Below are 20789 nucleotides of genomic sequence, written 5' to 3'. Positions count from 1 at the left end.
CCGTTGCTGCAATTCATACTATATACCTTTGTTCATTACTACACAAGGAACTAGGTCTCCACAGGTAAATACTGGAAAGAAAAAACATCACACTTAAAATACAAATTCATCTTTTCAGGGACCTGAGCCAATCTTCATGAAAACACCTGTTTTCAGCTTGTGTAAAAATAGACACTAAGGGGAGATTTTATTGTAAGGAAAACAAAAACAAAATAAAGAAACCACCTCAAAGTACTTCTAAAGCACGGGAGTTGAGATGTCATTGATACAGCTTTTAAGTACACGTCATACACCACAAAAATATGTCGAGTATTGCTACTCGATAGTTAACTCATCTGTTTATCTGGTCTCTTACAGCTGATCAAAGTAGATGTTTTTCCACTCCTATGCTTGTTTTTTGTTTTTTTTTTTTTCCAAATTTTCATTTTTTTTTCTTTTCAGAGATGTACCGTTCACATATGCCCCTGCTTTCTAAATCTAGATGCAACAACTACTTTAAGTGTGTAATTATATTAACTTCAACTTTCTGGGAAAAGTGTATGGCTGCTAGACATCAATTGATATAAGTGTGATTCTTGGTGTACGCATTGAACACCATCCTCTGATTCATTTAATTTCTAACTATCTGCAAACTAAATTACATTCTCACACAAGCCATAGGAAACGTGAACTATAAAATACTGATCAAATCATTCTGAGTGAGAAAACCACCAGTAAATATGATAATACTGTCAGATGTTCTCTAAGGTTAATTGCTGTGGCAATCAGATAGATGAAAAGTTGATTCATTCTGTCTGAGGAAAGCTCATATCGACATATTCCTGAGCTTAAATTATTATTGTTAGCATCTGACCCTAGTTAAAGGACTGTGTTGATTCCCAATTTCAAAGATAGGTGCTTAAAGCTATCTCAAGGAAAAAAACATTTTGACAAAAATCAGTACCAGGGAGAGAAAAGGTCTATGTTCGCATTCAAGTTAAAAAAGCAGCCATGCACTGTAACCAGTATTTGCTGATACATATATAAAAAAAAAAAAAAAAAAACAAACACAAAAGTCTACTCTAAAATAGTAGCTTCATCCACCTTCTGTTCCAACAGCCAAAAAAAAACAAAACAAAAAAAACAGGGCAGAAGTCAGGTACAAGCATTATTTCATTTTAGACTTAATGGTGGATTTGAATAGTTTAAACATTACAAGCTATGCTTCAGAGCCCATAAAGGTATGCTTAAACATGAGTAAAAGACAAATTTAGTGGCGAATACTGTTAGCATGCTGTGTTGCATTATGTCAAAAACAACTCATTCCCAAATGCCCAAATAAAAGTAAATGATTGTGCACTGCATGGTGATACCACTAGGTGTGCAACTTTGGTTCATGCAAAGTTTCATTTTATGGACACACTGCTGATAGTCCTGAAGAATCTGCATACGTGATCTTTTCAGCCGTGTTCTTTCCATAACACCAAATGGATACTGTGGTCTGGCATACTGGTGGCAAAAACCAAGCCCATATCATTTTGGCCATTTAGTCCATTTAACCAAGACATTTCACCAGCTAAAAAACTTGAACCTCTCTTTGATTTTCTGTACTCTGGTAGAGGCCAGCGGCTTATCAATTTTTCTGTCCTCAAGTCCATTATATACAGGTATCTGTTATCAAATAGTAGAGCAAATATCTCTCCAAAGCCCAGCAAGGACACATTTGAGAAGTCAGGAGGCTTGATAACCCTGGAAGATAAAAGTGTTGTTAGAAACTCTGTCACTACACAGTCATGAACCGGCATTATTAAAACAAATTCTTATGTGTCTATAGAGAGGAAGTATCTAAACTCATCTTTTCTAAATTATTCAAGAAGAACTAGATGAAAATTTTTCAAATCAAGGAAGTGAGCACTCAAGTCAGGCCTGTGGTTTCAGCATAGGCTTTCTGCATTCAGGACAGACACTTCTAAAGATAAATAAATGTTAAGGTTTGAAAGGGATTCTGCACAGCAGCAGAAGAAAAAAGAAGTCAATTTCCAGATATACACACAAGAGCAGATGTACTTGTATTTTACAGAAAAATTTCATAGGGATTTCACACCTAAATGTCTATAAAAAGGTACAAGGTCTCATACTATTCTTTTGACCACTCTTTCAAAAGTTGGAAATAAAGCACAGAAATGTATTTTTGTGACAATACAATAAATCATTCAGCACTGGTCCTTACAAGAATGTTGCTTTACTGACCCTTAGCGTAAGTTAAATATTTTTACTTTAAGGAGAAATAACTGAATATATTAGTTCCACTAAACCTTTGGGATTTTGTTGCCTTAATAAACAAAACTTGAACAAAAATTAAAGAGAATGTTTTCCACAGCTGACTGAGTGTTTGATCATAGCATTACATAAAGCACAGAACTAAGGCACAAAAACATATGGAGATGAAAAACTGTTCTCAGCAGTGAGAGAAAATCTTTCTCTTTTGAAGAAGCAATTCTCCTTAAGTAGATCTTCCTACAGTAGGTACTCTTCCAATATTCATGACATTTCAATTAAGAGTCTGCTAACAGTTTTAGAATGCACTTTTTTGATAAGTTACAATTTTTGATGACACCATTTCCAACAGACAGAACCTCATTCTGTTTTTTGAAACAGAATACTTGATCCTTTTTTGCAGTCCCATTGATTTTACTGTCATTCCACACTGTTATTGAGAATATCAGATTTCAGTTCAATAGTGCTATATAAGGGAAAAGTGTCTTTTTAATACCTTGTACTGTCAAATGACCTGCAGAAATGGCCTTCTGGTTTGCTGCAGAGCAATTTGGGTAGCAACATTAGCTTCCAGTCACTAGTTTTATGTTCACAACTACAGCACTAAAGTCTGATTTAAGTCTATTTTGAAAATCTGTAGCTCATGTATTGAAAATAGAGGAGTAGTTAGTGGCCTGAAAGCAAAACAGCAATCAAATGGTTGGTATTAACAGGTGATAAATTACAATAAAATCTGGTCAATACAAACAGAATGAAACCAAGCCAAACCAAGCCTCCCTCCATCGTATTTGAAGTCCTGGAAGTTAGGTGAAGTCCCTGGTGACTGGAAAAAGGAAACATCACTCCCATTTTTAGAAAGGGTAGAAAAGAGGACTCGGGGAACTACAGACCAGTGAGCCTCACTTCTGTGCCTGGGAGGATCATGGAAAAGATCCTCCTGGAAGCAATGTCAAGGCACATGCAAGACAAAGAGTTGATCCGAGAGGGCCAGCATGGCTTCACCAAGCATAAATCATGCCTGACCAATCTGGTGGCCTCCTACGATGGAGTGACTGCATCAGTTGACAAAGGAAAACCAACTGATGTCATCTGCCTGGACTTCTGTAAGGCCTTTGACACGGTCCCACATGACATCCTGATCTTCAGCTTGGAGAGCTACAGATTTGAAAGGTGGACCATTCAGTGGATAAGGAATTGGCTTGAGGGTCGCACCCAGAGAGTGGTGGTCAATGGCTCCATGTCTGGGTGGAGTCTGTTGATGAGTGATGTCCCTCAAGAGTTTATCCTGGGACTGGTACTGTTTAATATCTTTATCAACAACATAGACAGAAGGATCGAGTACACCCTTTGCAAATTTGCAATGACACCAAGTTGAGTGGTGCAGTTGATACCAAAGAGGGAACGGATGCCATCCAAAGGGACCTGGACAAGCTAGAAAAGTGGGCCCATTTGAGCCGCATGAGGTTCAACAAGTCCAAGTGCAAGGCGCTGCACCTGGGTTGGGGAAATCCCAGACACGAGACTGGGAAAACTCATTGAGAGCAGCCTTGCAGAGGACTTGGGAGTTCTAGCGGACAAAAAGCTTGACATGAGCCAGCAATGTGCGCTTGCAGCCCAGAAGGCCAACTGCATCCTGGGCTGCATCAACAGAGGGGTGGCCAGCCAGTTAAGGGAGGGGATTGTCCCCCTCTACTCTGTCCCACTTGTAGTGCTACATCCAGGTCTGGGGCCCCAAGTACAAGGATGTGGATCTGTTAGAATGAGTCCAGTGGAAGGCCACAAAGCTGATCAGAGGGCTGGAGCACCCCTCCTGTGAAGAAAGGCTGAGAGAGCTGGGGCTGTTCAGCCTAAAGAAGAGAAGGCTCCAGGGTGACCTTACTGCAACCTTTAAGTACTTAAAGGGGACTTAAAAAGATGGAGAACAACTTTCCGCTTTGTTTGGTAATGATAGGACAAGGGGGAATGGCTTTAAATTAAAAGAGGGGAGATTTAGATTAAAGGTTAGGAGGAAATTCTTCACTCAGAGGGTGGTGAGGCACTGGAACAGGTTGCCCAGAGAAGTTGTGGATGCCCCATCCCTGGAGGTGTTCCAGACTAGGCTGGATGAGGCCCTGGGCAACTTGATCTAGTGGGTGGCATCCCTGCCCATGGCATGGGGGTTGGAACTAGATGATCTTAAAGGTCCCTTCCAACCCAAGCCATTTGATGATTCTATGAATATGTGTGAAGAAAGATGTAATTCAAAAGGATCTTGATAAAAAAATCTTTACACATCTAAAGAAAGTTATTAAAACCATTAAGTTTCATATAATACTTCCACAGAATACTTTATATTTTCTTCAAAGTACACCACTGGAATAAGTTCTACACATTTTAAGATGAAAGATTTACCTGAGAATATCATAGCTGGCAAAGTCCCACTGGTATAATCCTAGTGCTGAACTGCACACTATGTATTTACCATCGAAGTGCAGCCTGGGCTGCAGGGATATGCTGCGATCTTCAGAAACAGACAGTGTTTTCAAACATTTGCAGTTTATTTCCCTTCCAATAGGCCAAATCTAGAATTAAAAAACAAAAAACATGTCAAGACCACAAAACATTCAAGTGATAAACCATTACTCAAATAGGCTCAGTCTCTTGTTAAACAGCAGGTGAATGTATGAATGTTTTTCAGAAATACTTTTCTTCTTTATTTTCTTTAAACAGCGCTATTTGCCCCAAGTGTTTCACTGTCACATTAGCACATTAGGCATGAAAAAAAAATACTTTTTTTTTTTTAAATTACCATTCACGTCAAGCTACCATTTGATTCTAAACATGATGGAAAGCATTGAAAAGTTAGCTTCCAAACAGTTTCTTGTCTTGAACACAACTTTACAAGTAAGGACTATGAGAGAAAAAGTCCTATATTAGTTGTAAATCAGCAGAGCACTCAAGTATTCTGTTTCCCTAGGAAGAACAATGATGTGTTCATGACATACGGTACATACCTTGATTTCATACTTATCTGCACTTAGAAGAATATAATCCCCAGGACTATGCATAAGAGATTTGACTTTGCACTTCTGCAAAACTACCTGTAATTGAAGGATGTAACGACTTATTCTGATGCTGTTAACCAAGCATTCATTTGTATTTTCCATTTCATTATACAGGAGTATGCTACACAGATTGTTAAAGGCAATACAGGTACTTTTAGCAACTGAAGGGAAACTGCTGTTCACACTTTTTTTGCTCCTACTAGTGAGAACTTACTGTACTAATACGTTAAGATAATTCTCACCCTAGCACACATTCCAAATTCTGAAATGCTCACAAGGAAAATACTGTTTCTCAACTTCAGAACACTTGTCATGCTTAGACTTTGGTTATCAAGATCATTACTTTTTCTACATAATTTTTAGAGTAACTTTCTTTCAGAACCACTGTATTCATTTGGTCTTTGAATTGAACACCAATTCCTAGTAGTACTCCAGCTTCTTTGGAACAGAAATCTCTTCAATGTTCTGAAAGGTTTAGTTACAGTTTAAGTATTTTTTCTTTTAAAATGTTGTTTTGCACTATCTACATTTCTTGATATTTTTCAGGTTCTGCACTTAGGGACAAGGTTGCGATTAAGATACAGAAATTCAGAACATGCTAAAAACTTCATGCAAGGCAGTTTTTTGCAAGTGTTTTTATTTAAAAAATCAATATTCCCACCTTAGTGACCCATTCTGTGTGTCCAGTAAGGGTATTCAGGCATGTTCCTGTTGATAAGGCCCACACTTTCACAGTGAAGTCTGCAGAGCCACTGACCAAAACGTCAAGTTCATCATTGTAATCCACACTAAAAACTACAAACAGAGAGGGTTTTAAATAAGGAATACCAGTCTCTGTGCATGTGTTTTTCTGAGACACTAACTGGGTGAAAATGCATCAGCTACTACAGTTTTAACTGTTGTTCTTGAACTGTATACATGAATTATCAGTGCATCTCCAAACGTACACTACAAAACTACTATTTGCTCAAATTAAAAGCATGTAGATCAGTGGTTCTATTATGACCGGATTACAGTGAAGTGTAACATCACCGTAGTTCCTAAGACAATAGTTCTAAGAAGTCAATTTCAGCAGGATTAGTACAACTGGTATGTCATAGAAGAACAGACCTACAGCTGAGTTGAGGATATTTTGTGGTAGAGGACAGATAATTAAGACAGAAATGCAAATAGAGATTCCCAGGATCTATTGTGCTCTCTCCTGTAAGACCATCTCCAGTTTGGGGGTATAAAGATCTCCTATTGACACGTGCTCCCTGTTATATATGGCTTGCCTCTTTTATTCAGAACTCTAGAGCACTACATCACCACTGCACTTAGTATTATTTTCCTGCAAAAAACTATATTACTATGCCTTGGCATTATCCAAGAACAGACAGATCTAGATCTGTTCTGGCCACTTCCCTCACAAAAAGTGATTAGGGACAGAGCTTTAAAACAATACACTATTGTACAGAAAGCTAACTTAAATTATAATGTGTTCTATTATATGTGATGTACATTACTTGACTGGTGAAATTAAAAACTGAGAAGTTCAACATACCTGCACCAGTGTGTCCTCTGAAATGCTGTGTCTTTGCCCCAGAGCTCCACTCCCAACAGGCTACTGTGTTATCAAAAGATCCTGTTACAAGCTTTTGTTCATCAAACTTCACTGTAGCACAAGTGTGTGTCTGGATCCCATAGATGCACTGACCTGTGCTTACATCCCACAGTTTTGCAGACAAGTCATCTGATCCTAGAATATAAAGTATCAGGATAATTGCAAGCGAATAATATATACAATTTTCAAGCCTTTACTAGTATTTCATTTCTGTCTTAAACATAGTATTTTCACAGAATCACAGAACAGTTGAGGCTGGAATGGACCTCTGGAGATCAACCCCCCTGACTCAAGCAGGGCCATGTAGAGCCAGTTGCCCAGGACAGATGGCTTTTGAGTATCTCCAAGGAGGCAGACTCTACAACCATTCTGGGCAACCTGTGTCAGTGCTCCATCACCTGCACAGTAAAATCAAACTAAAACAAAACAAACAAAAACACACAAAAAACACAAGGGTTTCCTGACGTTCAGATGACACCTCTGGTGTTTCAGTTTCTGCTGACTGCCTCTTGTCCTGTCACTGGACACCTTTGATGAAACTGGTTCTACCCTCCATTTAGGTATTTATGCATATTGTTAGGATTCTCCCAGGCCTTCTTTTCTCCAGAGAAAGTAGTCCCAGCTCTCTCATCTTTTCCTCACAGGAAAGAATTAACCATCTTAATTATGCTGCTAGATGTCTGCCTTCCATTTTCCCTTCCATAGATGCCAGCACTCACACCTGGAAGCTTTATAAGATAGATCACGCTCAGGTTTGGGGAGCCACTGATTATATTGTGTTTTAGTTTGTTTCAGGTAGGAAAGGAGTCCATCAAATCTCTCCATAGAGAAAGATGGAAAGACAGCAGATGAATACCAGATCCCCTCATCTGCCATTTTTCTTTCTTTCTCTGTATGTTTTTTTTTTTTTTTTTTTTTTTTTTTTTTTTTTTAAAAAAAAAGCAAATAAACTTATAACAATAACTCAAGTCTGCTGGTTTTAGAGAGCAGGAAAAAGAGCCCAGACCATTCTCTCTCTTTCATTCTCCTGTAGTTTCAGCACATAAATGTGCCACTTTTCAGTAACAGTTGACAATGCTGCTTCGTGTGGATTTTCCTTCCCTGCTGACTAGGAAAGTGAAAGACTGGCCAGCATCTAGTTGCTAGTTTCTAGTAAACACCCTAAGGTACCAACTGATGTGAGGGTACTTAGCCACTATTTCTAACTTATTCTATAACACTGTGATCTCAAGTCATTGGGAAATCCTTGGAATACACTCTGACAGTAGTTACCATTCTTTCGTACTTAATGTTTCGTATTTGTTCTGGCTGTATTTCTGAGTTCAAACTGAAATCTTGAAGTCTGCACTCTTCAGGAACGAAGCTGAAACCACCAATACAATATGCAAGTCAGATTAGTAGCAAGGTTAAATCTACTTTATGGTTCTTTACACAAGAGCTTAGATTATGTTAAGAACTGAAAGTGCTTATGAATATATCAGAGAAATTGTCACAAGGAAGACACTTTGCCTCATACAGCTTGAGAGACTGCAGTGACCATACAGTCAGCCCAATCAAGGCCCCTTTAACCTAATATATCTTCTAAAGGATAACTAACATAGCTGTACTTCTCAAATGTGCTTGCTAATGCAAAGAATGATATGCAACAACGATGCCATCTTTTTTTTGACTGGTAAAGAAATTGGTGTCCTTGAGTGTGTGTTTTTTTTTTTGTTTTTGTTTTTTTTTTTTTAATATTAAAACGACTAGTGAGCTTACTAGATCCAGAAGCTTCAGAAACTGCAAAATAAATTTATTTTTGAATCACATTGAACTGAGTTAGCACTATGAAAATAACCTGTCTGGTCAAGGAAAATCAACTTGTAATTAATCAAATGAGGCTGTGTAGAAGATAACAAAGGACTACAAGTTTTCTGAACTTCCTACCTGTGCACAGAAGACCATCTTTATAGTAAAGTGCATATACTCTGGCACTGTGTCCAATTAAAGATGATGTCTCAAAGGCTTCATGGTCCTTCAGCTGCTTCATCCTTGAAATAGCCTTTAGGTAAACCTTCTTCCAGTGTAGAGGATCCTGAACAGAGTCATCTATTTGCCAACCCAAATTCTTACATGCAGTCTGCCAGACCTCTGTACAGGCACTTATAACCTTATTCCATTGCTTAGAGACGAGGCAACATGTGAGTAAGGTCTGAGGATCAAGCCATTTTAACAGATAAAAACTCAGTTCCAATGGAAGGAGTTTGAGGAAGTCCCTCTTGAGAAGAATCTCTAGATTATTGGAGAGGTGCCTGAGCTGGACTGCTCCACTCAAGCTAATCAGGTGATCCAGAGTTTCATTTTTCTGCAAGTCCGTCAGAGAAAGAAATGTAATAGAAATGTTATCAAGCCATGCTTCAAAGTCCTTTTTCTCCATAAGGTTATGGAAAAATTTACCTGTGATACATCAAAATACTGTATTAGTTCTATTCAGAAAACAAGGTAAGCATCACATCTTTATTATTGGTACATCAGTATTCCATTGGTTAAAGCATAGACTGAAGTAACCAAACAAAACATAAAATATTCATGAGGCTAGTAAAGAGCATTTGCACAAATTTTGAACTATTGTCTGACCTGTATAAGACTTAGAAGCAAGTTGTACAGAGCAAATGCATGTTAGTGTTCATTATGAATATTTACATCTTTCTTGTTACAGGTTAACATTTTTAAGTTCTGAATCCAGTAAGGGTTGATTCAAGTTTTAAACCTACTACAGCAAATAAACACTGTCTTACAGTTTACTCATGGTTTAACTCAAAAAGGGAAGAGAACAAAACATACAGAGGGATAAGAAGCTAGTTACTGACAGAATTTATTCAGACTTTTGTCCTGAACTACTTTATGGGAAAGAAAAAAAAAAGTTAGCTGCTTTATTTTTAAAAAAGATACAAAGATATGTCTGGAGAATTGTATTGAAGAATGTTAGTCATCTTTTGTATCTCTCTGACCTCTTTAATTTTTTCCCTATTTTCCAGTTTATTTCCAATGAACAAAATTAACCATGAAACTGAAGGCTTCAAACGCTACTTCTTAAACTCTGTGATCTGTATGCATTTATACTATGCTGTAGCATTCTCAGGTTTCTACAATATGTTTGAAACATCGGGCAAACAGTTAAAAAGCTTTATTTATATGTATTTTCTTTGGAAGAACTCACTCCACTCATTAGATAACTAACCAAATTTAATTAATAGAAGCTCCCAAATCCAAACAACTGAGGAATCTGAATGGGAGCCAAATATGTGTATTTCCGTACAGAAATGAATTTCTGTTTACCTTCACAGAATAAAACCTTAAAGAACACCTCTTAACGTGACATAGTAGCACTGAAAAGTAGAGTCTTCACTATGAGAAGCTGCACGTGGCCTGCAGAGAAGTATCAATTCTTGATAAAAACACAGGAAAGCACTGGGCATTAAATGCACAAAATCAGCTGCTTCTGTCGAGTCACAAGTTCATGCAGTCACTGTTACTGTTGACAGCACGTAAGGGCTTTCCTCAGCAAGTATGGCAGAAAGCGTATCTGCTGCTCTATAACAGGCACACGTTCTCTTTAGAACAAACACAGTTTTCTAACAGTCTCCCTAACGATAAAAAATACGTGAGCTCTAAGGTGTGTGTTGCATTCAGCACATGCCGCTACTGCTGAAACCAACAGCAGCTGTGAGGGCCTGGAACCGGCGCTGCGTGCACAGGGCTCTTTCCTAGGCGTTATCCGACAACCGCGCCGCTCCCCCACCCGTTCCCATTTCCCTCCACACGCAAAGCACGGCGAGGACCGGAGACATATAGCGCAGCTGTAGCCACCAGCAGCTGCCCCAACAACTCCCGCTCACCTCAGGTAGCGGCCAGGCGCGGAGCGTCCTTCGGCAGGCAGCCGCCACGGCTCGCGCGGTCCCCCGGGGCCCGCCAGAGACTGGGGCTTCCCCGCAGCCATCGCTCCCGCAGCAAAGGACAGGCTCCCGCCACTTCCGCAGCCCACACCACAACCTGCGGGCACCCGCGGGAGCGGCCGCCCTCGGATACTGCTCTGCGCCTCAGCCACGCCCGACGCGGGAGGGGGGCCGGGAGGGGGGAGAGGGCGCGGAGAGAAGGCGAGCCCCGCGCCGTGGCAGCTGCGCCGGGCGAACCGGCCGGCACCCGGAGGGAAGGCACTCGGCCGGAGCCCACGGCTCTCCGTAGTCGGGCAGCTTCCGGCGCATCCTCCAAACGTCATCGCGCCCCGCTGCCGCGCTCCCGCCGCTTCCGTCTGAACTAGGGCTCGCAAGAGGCGCGGTGTCCCTCTGGGGTCGGCGTTGTCCCGAGGGCCGGTGCCTGCCCGGTAGCGCGGCCGGCTGTTCGTGCAGAAGTGCTTAGGGCTGGCCGCGCCGAGGCGCACCCCGCGGTAGGGGCATGGCGGCAGAGGAGTCGCGGTACCTGCTGGGTTACCCGGCTTCGGACGCTTACCAGAGGTGAGCGCGGGCGCTGCGGCCGTGCCGTCTTGGCTGGCTCGGAGGCAGCGCTCACTGCCCTGGAGATCGTCTGCGGCCGGTATCGGGGCGGGGGGCGGGGGGGGGGGGAACGTGACGGATGCGAGGTCGGGGTCGGGACCTCTGTCAGGCCCGTCTGGGTATTAGCGGCCCTTGTGAGAGGGGCTGGAGGCGGCGCGATCCTTCTCATTCGTCTCTTTTGCCTCAGAGTGCAAAACAAGAAGCTGTACCTGGCCACGTTTGCTGCTGTCTTAGGACCACTTAGCTTTGGCTTCGTGCTAGGCTATAGCTCACCTGTTATACCAGAGCTGAGGGAAATCAATGATCCTGCATTAAGATTAGACAGCAGTCAAGCATCGTGGTTTGGGGTAAGTTTCTGTATGATGAAGTGTTACTGTTATGTGATTTCAATTTAAAGTGTAGGTAAAGAAGACACTGTTTACATGAGGGGGTTTTACTCCTCTTAAGAACAAGGATAAATGTGGATCTTGTTAATGATTTTTTTTTTTTTTTTTTTTTTTTTTTTTGTGAGATCAGTGATTGATTCAGATTTTTCCTGAATGACGGTGATGTTGTGCTGTGATGACCCTCAATTAGCATATATTAGTAAATGCCCATGTTATTTGAACTTACTTTTGATGATAAAAAATCTTGTGAGAATTCTCAGCTTTCTCAGTTGAGCCTGTCAGGGGACCACAGAAAATCGACTCTTTAGTAGATTAGGTGTAATCTGTCAACATAGGGAATATTTGCTTTTGGTACAGGTTGGACTTCAGGTTATTCAAGACAATATTCTTCAGGGCTTTAAAACAGTTTGAAGGCCCGTTTGTGAATGAATGGCTTTGTAGACAGATTAAAAAGGTTACTGCTGTTTTATTTTCTTCATTGAAAGAGCTTTGTACATGTATGTGATCTGAAAATTACTTGCTGCTCAGTTGTGGTGAGTAGTGCTTCTTGGCTATGGTTTGATTAGGAATTTAGTGTTTATTTTGGTTTTCAAAACACCTGCATGCTCTTGTACAATTTTCTTTTTCAGAAGCTGCTATTTACTTTAAAAACAAAAACAACAACAAAAATGTTTTTATTTATATGCATATATGTATAAATATATGCATACGTATTTTTAAACTTCTTTTTTTGAAGTCTGTAGTAACATTAGGAGCTGCTGCTGGAGGAATACTGGGAGGCTATCTTGTGGATAGAGTTGGGAGAAAGCTGAGTCTAATGCTGTGCTCAATACCGTATGTCTCTGGATATGTAGTTATTATTTCAGCTCAGAATGTCTGGATGCTTTATTTTGGACGAATACTGACTGGCTTAGCCAGCGGAATTACTTCACTTGTTGTTCCGGTAAGTAAGGCATTATTTCTGTTGGTGAGTGGTTTGTTTGTTTTATTTGTTTTTAAAGCTTTTCTAGGAGAATGGTTGTTATTTCATAATGTTATCATAAGTTGCTTGGATGCAGTAACTAACTCTAGCCAAGGCAGTCTGTGGATTTAAAATAAACTGATTTTTACAGGATCATGTTTTTGCATGTTTTTAGTCATGAAAAAAATACAGAAATGTTTTATTTATTCTAATAGCACTTCTGCATTATGCATTCTTAGTACAGTCATTTGATCCTTCAGATTTTTAGTCTGTCCTTACTATCTGATTGCTTCTGTTTGTTTTAATATTGTGTAGCTATATCTCTTGAAGTTGGATTTTTGTTTGCTTGTTTTTGCTATTACCATCTACTTCTAATAGTCTTGTATTTCACCAAACTTAGGTTTTCAATCTATGCTCACTCACTCATTCTAGCGCAATACCAAGCAGTGACTACTCCTTCCATTTAACTGCTGTCTTTGGAACATTAACTTTTCACATGCATTCAGAAATATCTGTGCACTAGGTTAATGGAAAGAACTCATTCTCTTGTTGTCTTTTTTATTTCTGTATAATTTGCCTATTGGATCTAGTGGCAGTATGAAATAAACTATCTAGAATTTCAGAATTCAAGCTTGTTTCTTTTCTGGTGGTTCCAGCATTTCTTGCTTTTGAAGTAAAAAAGCAAACTGAAAATAAAAGGGAAAGAAGTCATGGTGAAGTGCAGAATAAATGTTCAGTTACCAATCTGGATAGTTATAAAAAACAAACAAACAAAATATTTCATCAGTGGGATCTAAATTATAATCTTGTACAACGTTCTCCATTGCTGAATGCAATCTGCTGTGCTAATGCGTATGAAGGAACTGTTTTCTTTATGAACAACTGCTTTCTCTTTGTTTCCTGGAGCCAAGCTTTAAGTTCCCGTTTGCAAAGGCATTCATCCACAGCCAACAGTAAAAGATCTATATGACTGCAGTGATGAGGGAGGAAAATGTTACCTGTAATACCATGGTTTTGTAGCTGTAAACTATTCCTGACCTAAGGATTACTTATTTTTCTTCTTGAAAAACTTAAAATTGTAACTTTGGAAAAAAAAATGCATCTGTAAACATGAGGGATTTCTCTTCTATGTTTCTGTGTATACTGGTGAGCTGTAGCTGTTGACTTAGGATCAGCATATTTTTTTTTTTTTTTTAACGAACTAAAAAAATTAAGTTGTTCCCTAATTTTGGAGCAGATATGTTTGCTGTTCATGTATGTTAAGATGAGCGACTGTCAGTTGAGGACTTCATGGAGAATGCCATAATACGCAGTCTTTACTTTGAATGAAAAATTTTCAACTTTCATTTGCAAAGAGTTTTATAGGTGATGTGGGCCATGTGTTCATGCAAGACTGTCCCAAGCACCAGAATGCTTTTGTTGTTGATATGGCTAACAAAAGAAGCCCTTACTAATGCCAGTTTGGTCATATGTGGGATGCTGATACATCAGCATTTTTCTGTTTTAGGGCCTCCCCTTTCTCCATGTTTTTTCCATAATGCCAATGTGCATTTCTGTGATGGTACTTTTCTACTCACGCCATTTTACTTAAGGCTTTTTTTTTTTAAAGAGGGGAGTCACTAGAAAGTATATCTGTATTTCAGAAATGAATTACTTCTCAAATTCTTGATCCAAAACTGGGTAGAAATAATTAGATTTTTCTCCTTATGTTTTAGGTGTATATATCTGAAATATCTCATACAAAAGTCCGTGGTATGCTTGGCTCTTGTGTTCAGCTGATGGTGGTAACTGGCATACTTGGAGCCTACATTGCAGGTATTGGGGTTAGGGGTCTAAAATGACGATAAAGAGTTAGTACATGTAATGAAAGAACTACACTAAGGAATCAAAACTAGCTAATGTTCACAGTCTCTTTTTTTTTTTTTCTTTTTTTCTTTTTTTCTTTTTTTTCACCAGGAATAACACTGAAATGGCACTGGCTGGCAGTGTTGTGTTCTTTTCCACCCTGCATAATGCTTTTGTTGATGTCCTTCATGCCTGAAACACCAAGATTTCTGCTGAATCAGAACAAACACGCAGAAGCCATAGCTTCTTTACAGTTTCTGCGGGGACCATATATGGACCATGAATGGGAATGTAGGCAGATCAAAGCTAATGTTGAGGAGGAGGTGATGAGAATCTGATTACATTAAATTTTTTTTTGAATACTATCTGAAAGCAAACAGTGTAATTAAAAGTTTTTTTTTTACTGTTGCTTGCCTAGTAGCCTTTTCTAAAAACATCAGTCCAAACCTGTTTCCTCATACAAACAAAATTTAAGAATCAGTGAGATTTAGAGCCTTTTTTTCCACTACCTTTCAGCTGAAACTATCACTGTTGGTTGCCATTGGTATGCCTGAGTAGCAGTCAAGCTCATGATCTTGGTAATTATCTATTCTGATTGATATCTAGTTTTTCTTTATCTAGCAGTTTTGTAGGATTATTCAACATCTCTAACACTGATTTCCTATTGTTTGTATTATATAAAAGCACTTCCTCTTGCCCCTGTCCAAATGCATCATTTGTTGGTGATCTCTAATTTAAAATATCGAACTTTTCATGGAATCATTACTTCATTTTTTTAACAGGGACTAAACCTCTATGAATTTAAGAATCCTTCAATCTACAGGCCACTTCTTATTGGTATGGCTCTGATGTTCCTTCAGCAAGTAACAGGCATTAATGCAGTTATGTTTTATGCAGAAATTATCTTTGAAGATGCAAACTTCAAGGTAATCAGTTTGTGTTGCCAGATTGGTAAATGTCTGTTGTTTGAGTTTAGTAGGTACTGAGTAAGTCTAAAATGTAGCAAACTGACTTGATGCCGATCCTGCCTGCATCATAGATAACAGTTTGGGTTTTGGGTTATAGATACCCTCTTGACTATGTTACTCTGGCATATCTGAATGTGACTTTTTTGGGGGGAAGTATGTTGTGTGTGAAACTTTGCTACTGATAGAAATTCTTGTTATAGTCATCTTAATTCATAACTTTTTTAGTACAGTTACAAATCCAATGCTTCAGAGAAAGTCAAACTCTTGTGAGAAGCTGTGACGTGTTTTAAAGTTTATTAAGAGACCAGTATGTTATGTTAATTAATCTTGACATTGTCATTTATTTTTATTTATTTATTTAAGATTCTCTCTCTCCCCCCCTCCCCTCCCCATTGATTTCTGTGGGATAGCTTTTCTTCCTCCAGAGTCGAGAAACAAATGCATCTTTAACGCTTAATAAGTGAACGTGTTATCAGCCTGAAAAAGCAAATTCTTCTCCCGGCCTCTTACTTTATTTCAGGACAGCAGAATGGCTTCTGTTGTTGTGGGTGCTGTACAAGTATGTTTCACTGCTGTGGCTGCACTTATCATAGATAAAACTGGACGGAAAGTGCTGCTTTACATGTCTGGTAAAACATACTACTGACTTCAGTTAGAAAAAGAACTATATAGAGTACCAGAAAGTCTTGTAACTGTTGGGGGAATTAAGTATTACAATTTATGTATCTTAAGTGGTTTGCTTTATAATTTAACTATGGACTGAAACTCTAAAGTCATAAGAGGAAATTGTCACATTATACGTACACAATTTGATTGTTTGACTTTGATTGGCCATAGCCATATCACAGTATCATCTGGGTTGGAAGAGACCTCCAGGATCATCTAGTCCAACCTCTAACCTAACACTAACAAGTCCTCCACTAAACCATATCACTAAGTTCTAAATCTAAATATCTTTTAAAGACCTCAGCAGGCTATTCCAATGCCTAACAACCCCTTCAGTAAAGAAGTTCTTCCTAATATCTAACTACAACCTAATACTAGTGTTTATAGTGTATGGTATTTAACCTAATGTATTCTTTGGACACAATTTCTGATTGTATGTCAGAACTCATTGTAAGCGGTGCCCCTTAAACCTGTGTATGGCTATCCTTTTTGTCATTTTACCAGGCCAGTTCATACTTTGGAGTAGCTAGGTCATGAAGACACAATACATTCTGCTACCTAAGGTGTCCAGAAGTGGACATTTCAAGTAGCTTCTCCATAGCTGTAGCTACATTCATGGAGTGTTGTGCTGCTTACACAAGGCCGCATGTAGTTTAAAGAAATTTAACTTTACAAATAAATATGCCACCCCCCCCCAGTTGTTTGATATAGTTGTTGCATTGCACACTCAATAGCAATGACTGCTTTAAGGACTTTTGTTTGTCTAATGCATGGAATGATTTTCTGGTATCTTTCACTCTTGTCTAAGCCAATGTTTGTTTCCAAGAACACTATCTTTTTAGAAACACTTTGCTAGGACCAGCATATTTTGTATTTGGCTGAGCACCTGTGTTTTGGCTCTCAGAAAGAAGAGTACTTATGCAGTGATCAGTGACAACATGGTTATTGCTTACTTTTCAGGGATCATCATGGCTGTCAGTACTGCATTGTTTGGGCTTTACTTTAAAATGGTCCTTCCACATGGGAACAACTCATCAAATGCTAATCTGTGTTTCACTCTAAACTCAGTATCCCCAGGAACAGAAAACAACCTATCCTGGCTTGCAGTAGTAAGCCTAGGGCTCTTTGTTGCTGGTGAGTGGAACAAGCTTCTAAGCAGACATTACATGACACTCATAATTGCTGTTGAATGTGACAAATTTGTGCCATAATGTCATATTATTGATAAATGGAGTTCTGTTCGACAGAGCTTTTTAGTGTATGAGACAAAGTTAGGCTGGGAATTCATAACCCTGCTGCTCAAGCCAGCAGTAAAGTAATTAAGCTGATGTCATGGAAAATCAATTTATACCTCCTTCTTGTAATACTAAGTAGTAATCGCTCAGTTTGAATTACTCTGTAGTCATTAATGGAACGAAGAGTCTTTGGTAGTATCTGAGCCATACTGAATTCTGTGACAGTACAAGGAAGCAGCAGTAAGAAACAAGGTTAATTTTTAAGTAGCTTCAGAAGCTTCTCAATAAGAAATTTTGCTTGTTAAGACTATTGTTGTAAGAAATTTGACATAAAGTGCAATAGCATATAGTAGGCCACCCTCAAGTCAGTAACTGCAGGCTTTTGCTAGAGGCACTTTTTTGCAGAATCAGCCTAGAATGTGGAGTTACTTGCCTAACTTGACCATCATTCACTTTTCCCTTTGAAATATACTTAACTTGCATTTAATCTCTTCTGTTTGTAATTTCAGGTTTTGCTGTTGGCTGGGGTCCTGTTCCATGGCTGGTGATGTCTGAAATTTTCCCACTTAAAGCTAGGGGCATATCTAGTGGCGCCTGTGTGTTAACAAACTGGGTTATGGCATTCTTGGTAACTAAGGAATTTCATGATTTGATAGTAAGCATCATAAAATACAATCCAGTATTTCTTTTCATAAGAAAATTTATTTAAGATGATTCTGAGAGAGCACTGGGCCAGTCTTCTCTGGTGGCCCAGATTGTAGTTGCACAGTAACAATTTATCATAATATTTTGCTGTTGTTTCCCTTCCCTCAGGCTTTAATATCCTATGGCACATTCTGGCTCTTCTCTGCCTTCTGCTGCCTCAGTGTGATTTTTACAGCCTTTTATGTACCTGAAACAAAAGGACAGACCCTGGAACAGATTGAAGCCCACTTCAGAAGATCTTAAGTCTGAGACTGTTATTGATATGAAAGCTTTATATCATGAACTATGGTGCTGTTGCTAAAACTGACTCACATGGCAGATAGTTACACAACTTCCTATCAAATTGTTTTAATGAATTTTTGTAAAATGTTTTTTTTCCTTCTCCTCCCATGTTGCATGTTGGTATGTACATGCAACTTGATTATCTCTGTATGTTCACTGTAGTATATCTTCCTTGTGTAAGTCTTAAACATACTCTTTCTTAAATTGCCGTGTTTTTTTGTTTATTTTCCCCTACCTTGTGCAGACTGACTGTAATGGAAAAGAAAGCATGTTTAATCTTTTTCTCTAATAACTAAATTAAGATCTAATTTTATAAATAATAATAAAAACAATTCCTTCTTCTGTACCTTTTCCTGATGGCATATGAAGAAACTAATGATAGTCTGGATAATTTTTATTTCAGACTGTGACTTCTCCCTTTTGTGTGGTACTACTTCAGTATCTGGGATACCTGACCAAGGAAATAAGTCTAGATCTCAAAGGGAGATGAAGGCATTATCTGTCCTAGTGCTGTCAGGTTGGCTAGGAATGCATTTAAATCATAAGATGGGTTGTAACTCTCAGCAGAATGTATTTTGGAGTCTCTTTTTCAAAAAGAATCAATAGATCTTGTAGACTAAGACAATACACCTATATAAAGCCAGAAAAATGGAGGAAATCCATCTTTTGTAGCCTTAAGTTAAGGGGTAAAGATCTACAACTGGAGAGTCCTGAAAGACTTAAAAGCCCAGAAACACAAACCAATGCTGAATTATAGCTCTCGTCAAAGATGGGTAATGCTTAAGATACAAGCACCAATCTCAGCAGCTGTGACAGTACTTAAGTGAATGACATGTTTGAAACACTTTCTACAGAACTCAACTAGAAGTAGTAATCCATCACTGTTGGCAGCCATTCTACCCCTTTTCTTTTTAATTTCTCTTGACTGATGAACCAAATTTAGAGAAGCCATTAGTCCTGCAACTGCGAAAGAAAGAATAGATGTAAAGTTTATTACATATGTAGGAATAAGTCTTCTCTTCCTCCTTCACAAAAACAATAAATTGCACTTAAAACAGTTCCAGCTGTGATAGGAATGTTTCTATTTGGATGCTACATCTAAAACACAAACCATACGCACTATCACATGACATTAAAAACAATGATAATACATCAGTATTTAAGACAGGTGGTATTAAAGAGGTTTTGATCACAAACTCAGCAACTTAGCAATATCAGTCATTAAATTACAAAAACAGTCTGCCAACATTCAAAGACTTTGTTAAAATTGACACTGCAGGTTGGTAATACTGTCTGCATAAACCTTTAGAGAATTTTCCATCCAACTGTATATATATCTAGTAGAGTTATAAATACACACAAAAATAACCTCTTATTTTTTTTCCTGAAATCATAGGCTAATATGGTTTCACTAGCAAACAGGGTGTCAGTCAGTTGCAGGTCAGCAACAACAAAGTGAAACAGCTAGGTATTAAACAGCCTGGTGAAGTGGCTGTGCTCAACTGTAATAATACGCATACTTTCTACCCTGCATGCTAGTACAGATGTTTACTGTCTATTGGCATAAGAGCTCCTTGTATTATTTATTAGTATTATTTAGTTCTCAGGGTATAATTTATTTCTCCACAAATTCAGACTATGCCTAAGTATCTGAGAAAACTGCTTTAACAGAATTAGCAAGCACTGGGCAAATGAACCATGACATCAAAATTGTTAATAATGACACTAGTCAGTATCACACACACACACACGTATATATATATATATATATATATACACACACACACACACATATATATACACACACACAAACACAAAAAAATCCAAATCCAAGGGCTAGGTTTCAAATGCAGACTAAGCCACAGCTCTGGGGACACTCCTGCATCTGCAAGCACAAGCCATAAATACAAATCAGGAAAGCCTGCAAGAGCTTGAAACTGGCTTGTCCAAGTACACCTAGAACAGCAGAGAAGAAATGGCAGGCGCAGCAGCCTTGGCCATGTATAACGATGCTACAATTCCTATGGGTGCAACCTAACCTATTACCTGCCCTACTAGGAACTGTTTAAATATATATGTAGTTGACCAGCCCAGTACTCCAAAAAAGTTTTAATTTTAATCTACCCATCAGTTACAAATGCTTGCACATGTATAGGGACAGATACATGAATGCAGACAACAAAACTGCTACTCATTCTGAGTGACACTTCACATCCTGTCACGGACTGAAAAAAAGAAAAAGGCCAGAAAAAATGAAAAATCCTCATTCCCCAGTCTAGGAAACAACTGTAATCAGAAGAGGCCCC

At 38.8% G+C, this 20789-nt stretch overlaps 2 protein-coding genes across 3 annotated transcripts; one reads left to right on the top strand and one right to left on the bottom strand.

The window, feature by feature from the left end:
• Positions 1-157: 157 nt before the first annotated feature.
• On the bottom strand, positions 158-11161 carry FBXW2 (F-box and WD repeat domain containing 2; the record flags this gene model as incomplete). The annotated part of the gene is given in 8 exon segments (XM_084494188.1): positions 158-1728; positions 4648-4817; positions 5250-5336; positions 5962-6095; positions 6844-7038; positions 8830-9247; positions 10782-10895; positions 10898-11161. Coding segments are annotated over 8 exon segments (1671 nt in total). The 3' UTR covers positions 158-1439.
• Positions 11162-11211: 50 nt separating this feature from the next.
• On the top strand, positions 11212-18859 carry SLC2A8 (solute carrier family 2 member 8). 2 transcript variants are annotated; one of them, XM_084494189.1, is made up of 10 exons: positions 11212-11396; positions 11623-11782; positions 12558-12764; positions 14498-14597; positions 14739-14950; positions 15410-15553; positions 16116-16224; positions 17222-17395; positions 18006-18151; positions 18310-18859. In XM_084494189.1, the coding sequence occupies exons 1-10, from the start codon at positions 11338-11340 to the stop codon at positions 18442-18444; spliced, it is 1446 nt and encodes a 481-aa protein (XP_084350315.1). In that variant the 5' UTR covers positions 11212-11337; the 3' UTR covers positions 18445-18859. The 2 variants fall into 2 exon arrangements, with proteins under 2 accessions (XP_084350315.1, XP_084350316.1); XM_084494190.1 differs by having other exon boundaries at positions 11257-11396; positions 18006-18124.
• Positions 18860-20789: the final 1930 nt, after the last annotated feature.

This window comes from Aythya ferina, assembly GCF_964211825.1.
Source record: "Aythya ferina genome assembly, chromosome: 20".
NCBI lineage: Eukaryota > Metazoa > Chordata > Aves > Anseriformes > Anatidae > Aythya > Aythya ferina.
Note: the sequence above shows the minus strand (reverse complement) of the source record. Positions and strands in the feature narration are given on the sequence as shown.

Coding starts and splice junctions, on each gene's coding strand:
- SLC2A8 (XM_084494189.1), top strand. CDS start 11,338: ATGGCGGCAGAGGAGTCGCGGTACCTGCTGGGTTACCCGGCTTCGGAC. Junction 11,783..12,557: donor GTCAAGCATCGTGGTTTGGG/GTAAGTTTCTGT, acceptor CTTTTTTTGAAG/TCTGTAGTAACATTAGGAGC. Junction 18,152..18,309: donor AGGAATTTCATGATTTGATA/GTAAGCATCATA, acceptor CCCTTCCCTCAG/GCTTTAATATCCTATGGCAC.